The 15,173-nt window shown below is 48.0% G+C and overlaps 1 protein-coding gene across 1 annotated transcript; it reads left to right on the top strand.

Moving 5' to 3' along the window:
• The first annotated feature begins 315 nt into the window (after positions 1-315).
• LOC100286235 (uncharacterized) lies at positions 316-1,387 on the top strand. The gene has a single exon (NM_001159123.2). It carries the CDS (start codon positions 564-566, stop codon positions 885-887), a length of 324 nt encoding a protein of 107 aa, NP_001152595.1. The 5' UTR covers positions 316-563; the 3' UTR covers positions 888-1,387.
• Positions 1,388-15,173: the final 13,786 nt, after the last annotated feature.

Here is a 15,173-nt window from a genome sequence, read left to right on the forward strand (position 1 = left end):
AAAATAGAGTTTCCAAATTAGAAAAAAACAAATCCGTTTATCTATGGCATCTCGCACGTTGTAGCGCACATGCATGCACGGCGCAGCAGCAGCAATTGTCACCGCAGCGGCAGGACTCCCGACGCCAAGCGTGGAAGGCAAGGTAATAAGGCGGACACGCCTCCCCCGCCTCGCTACCCTCCAAATCCACCACCCAACCCGTGCGCAACAAACAGCCGGCACGCCACGCAGCCTCTCCTTCACAGGAACCACCGGAAAAAAAAATCCTATAAAACGACGCGCCCGTCTCCTCCCCCGCCGTCGTAGCTCCTTCTCCTACACAGAAAAGCCGTCGCCTACTCGCCTCCGGCCAAAAAACTGACTCCACACACGACCCAAATCTTTTCCTCTCCACAGGCGACTCCCAACGCAACAGCAGCTCGTCGAGCGAGTCGTCGCCGGCCGGCCGGTATATACGCAAGAAAGCCAAGAAAAACACTTCTGCCTCTTCCTCCATATCCAAGAACCAAAGGTAGCTAGCTAGCCGCGACTCGTTGGCTAGACGATTCAAGCAGCAGCGCAGGATGGTGGCGCCGGTGGTGATTGCGTCGGCCGGGCTGGGCATGCTGGCCGGCGTGGCGATGGCCAACCGGTCCCTCGGGAACGGGCTCCCGGCGGCCTCCAGGTGGGACGCGCGCCCGCGCTGCGCCACGTGCGGCGGCTCCGGCCGCGTGGAGTGCATCTGCAACCGCTGGTCCGACGGCGACTCCGGCTGCCGGACCTGCGCTGGGTCGGGGAGGATGCCCTGCCGCAGCTGCGGCGGCTCCGGCACGGGCCGACCGCTCCCTGCACGGCTCACCGTCCAGCACCAGAAGCCGCCGCCGCCGCCGCCGCCCGGCTACAACTGATCGATGGTGGATGATTAGGTATCCGTATCCGTGGATTATATACTTCTCGCGGGCGATTTGCGATGCGACCCATACAAGAAAGAAATCAGTTAAACTGCGATATGATGCGCTCTAGCTAGTTAATCATATATACATATATACACGTCCGATCCATTCGTGTGGATGACATCCATGTTGCATATGTACAAGTACATGTCTCTTCTTCAAGAGTCAAGACTAGCTGTAATTGAGCTGAGCATACTTGGTGTTGCTGTTGTTCAGTTAATTTGCAAAAACGCACAACACAAGAAAGAAGGAGAAAAAAAACAGAGTGGAAATGTTTTTTTTTTAAGATCTGGAGAACAACATGATTGAGAAGGGAGGGAAGGTGATTCTGAGCACAGTTTTGTTGGAAAGGCTGTAGTTAATTCTGGTGGATGTAATATATTATATGTATGTATATGCTTAGATTCGTTAATATATATGCATATATATGCACCCACATGAATATGATTTACAGAGATTATATTAATTTGTTGTGAGTGCATGCCCTTTTCCTGGATGCTATTTTTATTTCTTGTTAGTTCTTCAGATCTGTTCAGTTGGTGTGGCCGGATCGCCCTTTATCATATTGTTGTCCGTGGTTCTGATCTAATTCTAACTTTGTCCTGTTGTATCGCTCCTGTTGATTTGTGAGCATCGTCGTGCTTTCCAGATGCATGTTTTTGTTGTTGTTGTTGAATAATATGACCTTGGCAGCTCTTGTTCTTCGCGTGATTAATTAATTCCTTTGTGTCCGGACACCTTATAAATCTTTCTATATATGTGTATTTAGCCCGATTATTGGTTCCAATCTGGTATGTGTGTATATATATTAGCTCATTATGTGTACTAGCCCCTTCTAATTACAAGCTGATGCATGTAATAAGCTAAGTAAGGTTAGCAGAACCATATGTATATTATTCTAAATCAAATACGTGGTCTTCAGGTAAGATCAAAAATCGTAGAATCATAATTAACCATCAGAATCATAAAGATATGTTTCTTCGTCCTAAACCATAAGTTTTAAAACATTTCAACTGTCCAAAAAAACTAGATATGTAAATCAAATACTTATTTGATATCATAAATGCTATTATTTTATATATTATATAAATTTGATCGAAGTTAGGTTACTTCGACTGTCCAAAAAAACTAGAATTGCTTAAAATTTGGCACGGAAAAAGTAGATCCTGCTAGCCACGAATCATTTTAGAACCGGCCTAGTTAATATAGATCTATTGCCATCTTTTCAAAAGGAGTATGTATCATAAGGCCGAACAATAAAAAATTGAGATACTGGTAACCATGCTCATCATAAGGTCCTATTTTAATTCCAGCCATGCATGTCTTTTTAGACATTGAGCGATTCATGTGTGAACAGAAAAGATGAGCAGCTTCAAATAGATGATGGGTTATATATGTTTGGTCCAACTGGAAAGCATATCTTGATGCCAAAGAAAAAAAAACAGAAAGCCAACTAAATCGGTGGATTTTAAAATTTGTTTTTACACAGCATATTTTTTATAACATTCTGGATTCTGTTTTTTTTGTCTTTTGGCTTTTCTATATGGGTTGATACTTGAAATAGAGAAATGTTTTATAGCTATTTTCTAAATCGGTGTAGCTAGCTATTAAACTATTGCTTGGAGGTGTACAAAATTTTCATTCCAGTACTATGAAGTACTCCGATCCCTTCCATTTTTTAAACGTGTTACGTTTATTAGGCGAAGTTAATTAGTAAAAACCGAACTATAATTAGGTTGAACTAGATCTGGCAGATATATAGTCTTGAAACTTCCGTGCAAGAACACAGAAAGTGGTAGATATATTCTCTCTCGGCATGTGACTGTTGTCTTCTTAATCTGTTTATTTTCTAATAAAGCGCATTTTTTAGATCTTCTTCTAGGAACAAACGTGCAAATAAGCAGTTGCCGGCCGGCAGATGGCACGAGTGATGAGCATGGGCAGGGAGCAGGAAAGTATGGGTTGGATAGAATTGGCTAGAGGTTGTGTGGACAGGAAGAGCTCGAGAGCCGAGCCACAGGTTTCCAAGAAAAAGATCCAATGCAATCGCCAGTAGCCTCGGCCAAGGGGTAGCACGGCTCACCAATGTGCAGATGCACACATGGCGTAGTTTTTTTTTTAAGATCCTCAAGCTTGTGGCCTACGCACGGTGGCTGACCTTGCTCGGCAGCGCGCTGACGCTGGTGCGTCACTGCCAGTGCCACTTTGCTCCACCGGTCCACCTCTATCTCCTTGCTGTTTGAATTTCTAATTCTATAACTTGTGAAGTGTGATTTTATCTTTATTGATTATTGTATATCAATTGATTGTATTCAATGTGTGTTTCTTTCAAATTTATAGAAAATGAGGAGATTCTTGGTTTCTAGAAGTTCAGCGTCGGAACCACAAGGTGGTGCACAACCAACACAACCAAATCCACCATAAACTCAATCTAGAGGGGGCGGCGAGATCAATATGCACTACCCCAGAATCGCTCAAAGGTGGCATGACTGTCTTGTGACACTAGCTAAAAACACGTCACTAACAAAATTATCTTTATGATGTCTGTTGTAAAAACACGTCATTAGCAAAATATGGTAATAACACAGTGACGTATTTTATTTTACATGTCTCTACTACGATTAGTTTAGTGACATATATTTAAACCAATGGCACTTATATATATATATATATATATATATATATATATATATATATATATATATATTAGTGACATGTATATATAAATATGTCACTAGCTTCAAATGTCAGATATGTTTAGTGACGTGCATAACACTGGCTTCATACGTCGGATCTGTTTAGTGATGTGTATTTAAATCAATGTCACTAATACATATATACTAGTCGATTGCCCGTGCGTTGCGACGGCTCACAACAATATATCTTGGTACAACACGACAAATGAAGGAACCGATTAGAAAAGGATTCACAACGACTGACTGAACGAATAGAGATTATAAAATGACATAATTCTATGATACAGAGACCAAATAAGAGGAAGTTTGTGAGCTCAAATTTCTAAAATAAGTCACATGAACTCAAACTTATAAAAAAGATAGATCAAAATATGAAGTGGTTGCTAAAGTCAGGCATCAATAAAAATTGGATACGCTCCATACAAATTATGGTTGTCGGCGTTTCGACCCCGGGGGTCCCTGGACCGACGAGTAAATTGTCGCCGCGTGTCCCAGCCCAGATGGGTCGGCGCGAGACAGAGCACGGAGGGGGGAAAGGAGACAGGCGAAAGGGGAAACCCGCAGCCTTCGTGTTGTCCTGCGCCCAGGTCGGGTGCGCTTGCAGTAGGGGGTTACAAGCGTCCGAGTGGGAGAGAGCGAGAGACTTTACGCGTCGTCCCGTTCCCCCACGCGGCCAACCTTCTCGTACGAGAGCCCTGGACCTTCCTTTTATAGGCGTAAGGAGAGGGCCCAAGTGTACAATGGGAGATGTAGCAGTGTGCTAACGTGTCTAGCAGAGAGGAGATAGAGCCCTAAGTACATGTCGTCGTGGCAGCCGGAGAGGTTTTGGCACCCTGTTCATGTGATGTCGTGGCCGTCGGAGGAGCGCTGGAGCCTTGCGGAAGGACAGCTGTCGGGTCTGTCGAGTCCTTGCTGACGTCTCCTTGCTTCCGTAAGGGGCTGAGAGCCGCCGTCGTCATGGAGCACGCGGGGTGCCATCATTATTTGTTTACCGGGACGAGCCAGACGGGACGCCGGTCTTATTCCCCGTAGCCTGAGCTAGCTAGGGGTAGGGTAATGATGGCCCCCCTTGTGACGTGGTCGGTCCGAGCCCTGGGTCGGGCGAGGCGGAGGCTCCTCCGAGGTCGAGGTCGAGTCTGTCTTCCGAGGTCGAGGTCGAGTCCGAGCCCTGGGGTCGGGCGAGGCGGAGTTCGTCGTCTTCCGGAGCCGAGGCTGAGTCCGAGCCCTGGGGTCAGGCGAGGCGGAGTTCGTCGTCTTCCGGAGCCGAGGCTGAGTCCGAGCCCTGGGGTCGGGCGAGGCGGAGTTCGTCGTCTTCCGGAGCCGAGACTGAGTCCGAGCCCTATGGTCGGGCGAGGGGGAGTTCGTCGTCTTCCGGAGCTGAGGCTGAGTCCGAGCCCTGGGGTCAGGCGAGGCGGAGCTTCCTATGGCGCCCGAGGCCGGACTTGGCTGCTGTCAGCCTCACTCTGTCGAGTGGCACAGTAGTCGGAGCGACGCAGGCGGCGCTGTCTTCTTGTCAGGTCGGTCAATGGAGCGGCGAAGTGACTGCGGTCACTTCGGCTCTGTCGATTGAGGAGCGCTCGTTAGGATAAGGTGTCAGGCGATCCTTGCATTAAATGCTCCTGCGATACGGTCAGTCGGCGTGGCGATCTGGCCAAGGTTGCTTCTCGGGGAAGACTGGGCCTCGGGCGAGCCGAAGGTGTGTCCGTTGCTTGAGGGGGCCCTCGGGCGAGACGTGAATCCTCCGAGGTCGGCTGCCCTTGCCCAAGGCTAGGCTCGGGCGAGGCGAGATCATGTCCCTTGAGTGGACTGAGCCTTGACTTAATCGCACCCATCAGGCCTTTGCAGCTTTGTGCTGATGGGGGTTACCAGCTGAGATTAGGAGTCTTGAGGGTACCCCTAATTATGGTCCCCGACAGTAGCCCCCGAGCCTCAAAGGGAGTGTTGATACTCGCTTGGAGGCTTTTGTCGCACTTTTTTGCAAGGGGACCGGCCTTTCTCGGTTGCGTTTCGTTCCGGTGGGTGCACGCGAGCGCACCCGCCGGGTGTAGCCCCTGAGGCCTCGGAGGAGTGGTTTGATGAAGCGTCCCGATCTTTTGGGACTCAAATGTGATACAATTACTAGTCCCAGGAGGCTAGTAAACACATTCCTTACTTCAAATAGTACAGAGTTTAGATAAAACTTATTACAATACCGGGGTACAAGCTCTAGAGAGCCAAAATAGGAAGCGCAGTAGGAAAAATATACTAGCCCAAGCCACAGGCAGAACTGGGTGCAGACACAGCCCTCTCAATCAAGCATAGCAGAAAAGAAGTCTTCGGCTGCTGAAAAACATAAATAAATCTGGGTGAATACACTAGGTATTCCGCAAGCCCACCCCGCTCCCGTAGAGAGAAAGAGACCCATAATATACATGCTTTATTTGGTGGAGCTGAAGTCACTCATCATTTTCTTAGAGAAAGGCAGTTGCTGAAAGGTTTTTCCCATAGTCTTAAAAGTAACCAAAACTCAACCACCACTGAGCTTCCCGCTCCCGTGGCCTTAGTTTCTTTCTCAACACCCATTTAATCACACATTTCCCTTTTCATGAAACTTATAGAAACGAAATCTCTAATTGTCATGCCATACCAGACCCGTCCATACCAGTGGACACGGACTATTCGAATAGGTTTCAACTCTGCGCAGAGGGGTACACTTTACCCACTAGCCCGGTTTCTGCGATCTCACCGTCGCGAGACCCGAATGCTGGATCTCTTTCCTTCCTCGTACGTCCTAACCTTAACGGTTATCCGGAAGGAGTCAGGCCACCACCATGTCCAAACCGGAGAAAACTTTCCCCCTCCTTATCCTCCCGGTGCTCCCCAGCCTTCTTAGCCCTGGGGTTGGACCGCACGAGTTCGGATTGAGTGATTGCCCACACAGTCTCAAGTGGTTGTACGATAAAGGAGTACATGTAGTGAAAATGACAAGCCGGTCCTTATATGAGGGGACAATCCTTCTGCTCTCGCCTAAACCAGCTGAGCCAACACCTTAGGCCCTCCCCTAAACCAGGGAGTCCCTGATCATCCCACTCCCAAGGTGATGAGGGTGAGTACCCTTCATCGCATAACCTTTCAAAAAGAGATTTTATTTGAAGAAACACATTGCCCTTCTTCCCAATCCATATTTCGTGCCCAGAATGTATATGTTAATGCGGGCCATCTCTCACTCACAATGCAATATTCCCCCTGAATTCCCGGCCTAGGCAGTGGTAGAGAGAATAGGAAATTTATGCATCAAGGGAAGGATGGACTTGCCTTCGTCGAAGCTTTCCTGGCACAAAAGATCTACTTCCGGGAGATCGGGCTCCGGCCCTTCTTCCGGGGCTACGGGTTCCGGATCAACGGTCCCCGCTTCTTCTAGGAAAACAGGCAATAAAACAATACATCAACAGTGGTTTACAAATTATAGTGTGTCATTTTCTAACATCATTATTGCATGTGACCTTAGAAATCATTTTTGATAATTTTTTGTGCATAAAATATTGAGAAGTACTAATTAAAGGGAAAAAGTCTGAAAAAAGAAAAGAAAAAGGAATTAAGCCTTTGGTGGGCCGTGGGGGGGGAACTGGCCCAGCCGAGCGCAGAGCGCGAGTGCGCCGACCCAGTTGCGGCCCAAGGCAGGAGACGGCGCGGGCGCGCGAGGGCGACGACGTCGCCGCGGGGCCCACACGCCAGAGAGAGCGGAAGGGGGAGAGAACGGCGTCAGCGGGATGAACCGGCCGTCCGCGGGGGAGGACCCGGCCGCCGGTGGGCTCGGCGGCGATTCGCCGCCGGTGGCCCGGTTCTTGGACAATGTGCAGGTGCCTTAGCACGGGGAGGGGCTGGCGAACCTAGAGGTGGGCTCAATTTGGCTAGAGGGGGCCGGGAGGGGGCTGTTGAAAGGGAAATGTGCCTTTGGGCCATTTCTAAGTATTTTGGTGATTTAGTGTCCAACACTAGTGCCTAAATGTCAAATGGTGGACAAAGTACAAATCAAGTATAAAGGTATGTTTCTCAGACTTAGTACATTGTTTTAGAGACTAATGTATTGTGTCTAAGTGCTGGAAACAGGAGAAATCGAATTGGAGAAGAGATGGCCGGGTGCAGCCAAGACTCGGCTCAGTCTGGGTGCACCGGACTGTCCGGTGGTGCACCGGACAGTGTCCGTTGCGCCAGGCTGGCTCAGGTGAACTTGCTGCTCTCGGGAATTAATTAACGGCGTACGACTATAATTCACCGGACTGTCCGGTGGTGCACCGGACTGTCCGGTGAGCCAACGGTCGGCCGCGCGATCCGCGCGGGACACGTGGCACCGGACTGTCCGGTGTGCACCGGACAGTGTCCAGTGCGCCAACGGCTCCAAGGCTGCCAACAGTCGGCTTCGTCAAAGAAGGAAAGAAATCCGCACCGGACTGTCCGGTGCGCCAGGCGACAGAAGGCAAGATTAGCCTTCCTGGAATGCTCTCAACGGCTCCTAGCTGCCTTGGGGCTATAAAAGGGACCCTTAGGCGCATGGAGGAGTACACCAAGCATTCTCTAAGCATTAAGACATCGATTCCGCGCTTTTGATTCCTTGCGATAGCAATTAGAGCTCTAGTTGAGTTGTGAACTCATTGAGTTGTGTTGTGAGCTCTTGTTGCGACTTGTGTGCGTGGTGTTGCTGTGATTTCTTGTCTTGAGTGTGTTGCTCATCCCTCCCTTACTCTGTGCTTCTTTGTGAATTTCAAGTGTAAGGGCGAGAGGCTCCAAAGTGTGGAGATTCCTCGCAAACGGGATATAGTAAAGTAAGCAAAACACCGTGGTATTCAAGTGGGTCTTTGGACCGCTTGAGAGGGGTTGATTGCAACCCTCGTCCGTTGGGACGCCACAACGTGTATTAGGCAAGCGTTGGTCTTGGCCGAACCACGGGATAAACCACTGTGCCATCTCTGTGATTGATCTCTTGTGGTTGTTGTGTTTTGTTGAGACTCCTCTCTAGCCACTTGGCATTATTGTGCTAACGCTTAACCAAGTTTTGTGGCATTAAGTTTTAAGTTTTACAGGATCACCTATTCACCCCCCCTCTAGGTGCTCTCAATTGGTATCGGAGTCGTTCTCTTCAAGAAAGGGACTAACCGCCCGAAGAGATGGATCCTAAGGGGAAGGGAATCATGATCAACGATAATGAGAAGGAGTCCTTCGTCAACGAGCCGAAGGATGACAAGCCTACCGACTCGGGCTCGGGCCACAAACGAAGAGATGGGAAGAAGAAGAAGACAAGGCGCATCAAGGAGATCATCTACTACGACGACAGCGATGAGTCCTCTTCTTCCCAAAAGGACAACGACGACAGCGACTACGACAAACGAAAGACGATTAATTCAAACTTTTCTTTCGATTATTCTCGTATTCCGCATAGCTCAAATACACATTTGCTTTCCATTCCTCTTGGCAAACACCCACACTTTGATGGGGAGGACTACGGATTTTGGAGTCACAAAATGCGTAGTCACTTGTTCTCTCTCCATCCAAGTATATGGGAGATTGTTGAGAATGGAATGAAATTTGATAGCTCGGATAGTCATATATTTATTAATGAACAGATTCATAAAAATGCACAAGCTCCTACTGTGTTGTTAGCCTCTTTGTGCAGGGACGAGTACCATAAGGTGAGCGGCTTGGACAATGCCAAGCAAATCTGGGACATCCTCAAGATATCTCATGAGGGGAACGACGTCACCTTGCTCACCAAGATGGAGCTGGTAGAAGGCGAGCTCGGGAGATTTGCAATGATAAGGGGCGAGGAGCCAACCCAAACATACAACCGGCTCAAGACCCTCATCAACAAGATAAGGAGCTACGGAAGCACACGATGGACGGACCACGACGTAGTTCATCTAATGCTAAGGTCCCTTACTGTACTTGATCCACATTTGGTGAACAATATCCGTGAAAATCCTAGGTACACCAATATGTCGCCCGAAGAAATTCTTGGGAAATTCGTAAGCGGGCGAATGATGATCAAGGAGGCTAGATATGTCGACGACGCATTGAACGGTCCAATCCACGAGCCTCAACCCATTGCTCTCAAGGCAACGAGGAGCAAGGAGACGCTACCTAGCAAGGTGGCGCAAGTTGAGGCTGCCGGGCTCAATGATGAAGAGATGGCCCTCATCATCAAGCGCTTCAAGACGGCGCTAAAGGGTCGCAAGGGGCAGCCAAGCAAGACCAAGACAAAGGGGAAGCGCTCATGCTTCAAATGTGGTAAGATTGGTCATTTTATCGCTAACTGCCCCGATAATGATAGTGACCAGGAACAGGGGGAACAAGAGGGAGAAGAAGAAGGCATACAAAAAGGCTAAGGGCAAGGCACACCTTGGAAAAGAGTGGGACTCGAATTGTTCGTCATCCGACTCTGACAATGAAGGACTCACCGCCACCGCCTTCAACAAGTCATCCCTCTTCCCCAACGAGCGTCACACATGCCTCATGGTGAAGGAGAAGAAGGTATGTACTCGAAACAATGCCATTTATGAGTCTTCTAGTGATGATGAGTCCAGTGATGAAGAAATAGATTACTCTAGTTTGTTCAAGGGATTGGATAGAACCAAAATAGATAAGATTAATGAATTGATTGATGCCTTGAATGAAAAGGATAGACTTTTAGAGAAACAAGAGGACCTGTTATATGAAGAGCATGACAAATTTGTAGAGGCACAAAAATTTCATGCTTTAGAAGTTAAAAGAAATGAAATGCTTTCTTGTGAACTATCTTCTTGCCATGAGACAATTTCTAGCTTAAGGAGCATAAATGATGATTTGAATGCTAAGCTAGGAGTAGCTAGTAAATATAACTCTTGTGTAGAACATGTTATGATTTGCAATAGGTGTAAAGATTTTGACATTGATGCTTGTAGTGAACACCTAGTTTCAATTTACAAATTGAATGATGAATTGGCTAGTCTTAATGCCCAACTTAAGACTAGCAAAAGCGAATTTGATAAGTTAAAATTTGCAAGGGATGCCTACATGATTGGTAGGCACCCCTCAATTAAGGATGGACTTGGCTTCAAGAGAGAAGCCAAGAACTTAACAAGCCATAAGGCTCCCATCTCCGCCAAGGAGAAAGGGAAGGCCCCTATGGCGAGTAGTGCTAAAAAGAACCATGCTTTTATGTATCATGATAGGAGACATTCTAGAAATGACTATAGAAGTTATGATTCACATGCTTATGATTCATATGCTATGTTTGCTTCTAGTTCTTCCTATATGCATGGTAGAGATATGTCTAGGAGAAATGTTGTTCATATGCCTAGGAGAAATGTTGTTAATGTTCCTAGGAAAGTTAATGAACCTTCTACAATATATCATGTTTTAAATGCTTCCTTTGCTATTTGTAGAAAGGATAGGAAGATTGTTGCTAGAAAATTAGGGGCAAAATGCAAGGGAGACAAGACTTGCATTTGGGTCCCTAAGGATATTTGTACTAACCTTGTTGGACCCAACATGAGTTGGGTACCTAAGACCCAAGCCTAAATTTGCCTTGCAGGTTTATGCATCCGGGGGTTCAAGCTGGATTATCGACAGCGGATGCACAAACCATATGACGGGGGAGAAGAAGATGTTCACCTCCTACGTAAAAAACAAGGATTCCCAAGATTCAATAATATTCGGTGATGGGAATCAAGGCAAGGTAAAAGGGTTAGGTAAAATTGCAATCTCAAATGAGCACTCTATTTCTAATGTGTTTTTAGTTGAGTCTCTTGGATATAATTTGCTATCTGTGAGTCAATTATGCAATATGGGATATAATTGTCTATTCACAAACATAGATGTGTCTGTCTTTAGAAGGTGTGACGGTTCACTAGGTTTTAAGGGTGTACTAGACGGCAAACTTTATTTAGTTGATTTTGCAAAAGAGGAGGCCGGTCTAGATGCATGCTTAATTGTTAAAACTTGCATGGGCTGGCTGTGGCATCACCGTTTAGCACATGTGGGGATGAAGAACCTTCACAAGCTTCTAAAGGGAGAACACGTGATAGGTTTAACTAACGTGCATTTCGAAAAAGATAGACCTTGTGCAGCTTGTCATGCAGGTAAACAAGTGGGAGGAGCGCATCACAGCAAGAATGTGATGACCACATCAAGACCCCTGGAGCTGCTACATATGGACCTCTTCGGACCCGTCGCCTATCTAAGCATAGGAGGAAGTAAGTATGGTTTAGTTATTGTTGATGACTTTTCCCGCTTCAATTGGGTGTTCTTTTTGTAGGATAAATATGAAACCCAAGGGACCCTCAAGCGCTTCCTAAGGAGAGCTCAAAATGAGTTTGAGCTCAAGGTGAAGAAGACAAGGAGCGACAATGGGTCCGAGTTCAAGAACCTTCAAGTAGAGGAGTACCTTGAGGAGGAAGGGATCAAGCACGAGTTCTCCGCTCCCTACACACCACAACAAAATGGTGTGGTAGAGAGGAAGAACAGGACGCTAATCGATATGGCGAGGACGATGCTTGGAGAGTTCAAGACCCCCGAGCGCTTTTGGTTGGAAGCAGTGAACACGGCTTGCCACGCTGAAAGGGAATTAGGCTTACACCTAGTTCCTAAATAATTTTGGTGGTTGAATTGTCCAACACAAATATTGGACTGACTAGTTTGCTCTAGTGTATAAGTTATACAGGTGCAAAAGGTTCACATCTAGCCAATAAAAAGACCAAGTGTTGGATTCAATAGAGGAGTAAAGGGGCAACCGAGGGCACCCCTGGTCTGGCGCACCGGACTGTCCGGTGTGCCACCGGACAGTGCACAGTACCTGTCCGGTGCACCAGGGGACTCAGACTCAAACTCTTCACCCTCGGGATTTCTCGGAAGCCGGTGCGCTATAATTCACCGGACTGTCCGGTGTGCACCGGACATGTCCGGTGCTCCAAGGAAGCTCGGCCTCCTGAACTCGCCAGCCTCGGGTTCGCGCGGCAGCCGCTCCGCTATAATTCACCGGACTGTCCGGTGTGCACCGGACTGTCCGGTGTGCCAGCGGAGCAACGGCTCCCTGCGGCGCCAACGGCTCCCTGCGGTGCATTAAATGCGCGCGCAGCGCGCGCAGTCGTCAGACTCGCCCATACCGGTGCACCGGACATCAAACAGTGCATGTCCGGTGTGCACCGGACACCCAGACGGGCCCACAAGTCAGAAGCTCCAACGGTCAGAATCCAACGGCAGTGATGACGTGGCAGGGGCACCGGACTGTCCGGTGTGCACCGGACTGTCCGGTGCGCCATCGAGCAGAAGCCTCCAGCCAACGGTCAAGTTTGGTGGTTGGGGCTATAAATACCCCAACCACCCCACCATTCATTGCATCCAAGTTTTCCACTTCTCAACCACTAACAAGAGCTAGGCATTCAATTCTAGACACATTCAAAGAGATCAAATCCTCTCCAATTCCACACAAAACCCTAGTGACTAGAGAGAGTGATTTTCCGTGTTCATTTGAGCTCTTGCGCTTGGATCGCATTCTTTCTTTCTCTTGTGCTCTTGTGATCAACACTCAATTGTAACCAAGGCAAGAGGCACCGATTGTGTGGTGGCCCTTGCGGGGAAGTTTTGTTCCCGGTTGATTGAGAAGAAGGAAAGCTCACTCGGTCGGAGGGACCGTTTGAGAGAGGGAAGGGTTGAAAGAGACCCGGCCTTTGTGGCCTCCTCAACGGGGAGTAGGTTTGCAAGAACCGAACCTCGGTAAAACAAATCTCCGTGTCTCACTTGCTTATTTGCTTGGGATTTGTTTTGCGCCCTCTCTCTTGGACTCGTTTATTATTACTAACGCTAACCCCGGCTTGTAGTTGTGTTTATATTTGTAAATTTCAGTTTCGCCCTATTCACCCCCCCCTCTAGGCGACTATCAATTGGTATCAGAGCCCGGTGCTTCATTAGAGCCTAACCGCTCGAAGTAATGTCGGGAGATCACGCCAAGAAGGAGATGGAGACCGGCGAAAAGCCCACTACAAGCTACGGGAGCACTTCATCGGAAGAGTCCCGCACCAAAAGGAGGGAGAAGAAGAAGAGCTCCTCCAACAAAGGGAAGGAGAAGAAATCTTCTTCTCACCACAAAGAGAAGAAGGAAAAATCTTCTTCCCACAAGCCGCATCGGAAAGGCGACAAGCACAAGAGGATGAGGAAGGTGGTCTACTACGAGACCGACACTTCATCAACTTCTACCTCCGACTCCGATGCGCCCTCCGTCACTTCTAAGCGCCAAGAGCGCAAGAAGTATAGTAAGATCCCCCTACGCTACCCTCGCATTTCCAAACATACACCTTTACTTTCCGTCCCATTAGGCAAACCACCAACTTTTGATGGTGAAGATTACGCTAGGTGGAGCGATTTAATGCGATTTCATCTAATCTCGCTCCACAAAAGCATATGGGATGTTGTTGAGTTTGGTGCGCAGGTACCATCCGTAGGGGATGAAAACTATGATGAGGATGAGGTGGCCCAAATCGAGCACTTCAACTCTCAAGCCACAACCATACTCCTTGCCTCTCTAAGCAAGGAAGAATACAACAAAGTGCAAGGGTTGAAAAATGCAAAGGAGATTTGGGATGTGCTCAAAACTGCGCACGAGGGAGATGAGCTCACCAAGATCACCAAGCGGGAAACGATCGAGGGGGAGCTCGGTCGGTTCCGGCTTCAAAAAGGGGAGGAGCCACAACACATGTACAACCGGCTCAAGACTTTGGTGAACCAAGTGCGCAACCTCGGGAGCAAGAAGTGGGATGACCACGAAGTGGTAAATGTTATTTTAAGATCTCTCATTTTTCTTAATCCCACTCAAGTTCAATTGATTCGTGGTAATCCTAGATATACTAAAATGACCCCCGAGGAAGTTATCGGGCATTTTGTAAGTTTTGAGTGCATGATAGAAGGCTCGAGGAAAATCAACGAGCTTGGCGACCCATCCGAAGCCCAACCCGTTGCATTCAAGGCAACGGAGGAGAAGAAGGAGGAGTCTACACCAAGTAGACAACCAATAGACGCCTCCAAGCTTGACAATGAGGAGATGGCGCTCGTCATCAAGAGCTTCCGCCAAATCCTCAAACAAAGGAGGGGGAAAGACTACAAGTCCCGCTCCAAGAAGGTTTGCTACAAATGTGGTAAGCCCGGTCATTTCATTGCTAAATGTCCTATGTCTAGTGACAGTGACCGAGGCGACGACAAGAAGGGGAGAAGAAAGGAGAAGAAAAGGTACTACAAGAAGAAGGGCGGCGATGCCCATGTTTGTCGGGAATGGGATTCCGACGAAAGCTCTAGCGACTCCTCCGACGACGAGGACGCCGCCAACATCGCCGTCACCAAGGGACTCCTCTTCCCCAACGTCGGCCATAGGTGCCTCATGGCAAAGGACGGCAAACGGAAAAAGGTTAAATCTAACTCCTCCGCTAAATATGAATCTTCTAGTGATGATAATGCTAGTGATGAGGAGGATAATTTACGTTCCCTTTTTGCCAATCTTAACATGGAGCAAAAAGAAAAACTAAATGAATTGATTAGTGCTATT

The sequence above is a fragment of the Zea mays genome, chromosome 5 (genome assembly GCF_902167145.1).
Source record: "Zea mays cultivar B73 chromosome 5, Zm-B73-REFERENCE-NAM-5.0, whole genome shotgun sequence".
Taxonomy (NCBI): domain Eukaryota; kingdom Viridiplantae; phylum Streptophyta; class Magnoliopsida; order Poales; family Poaceae; genus Zea; species Zea mays.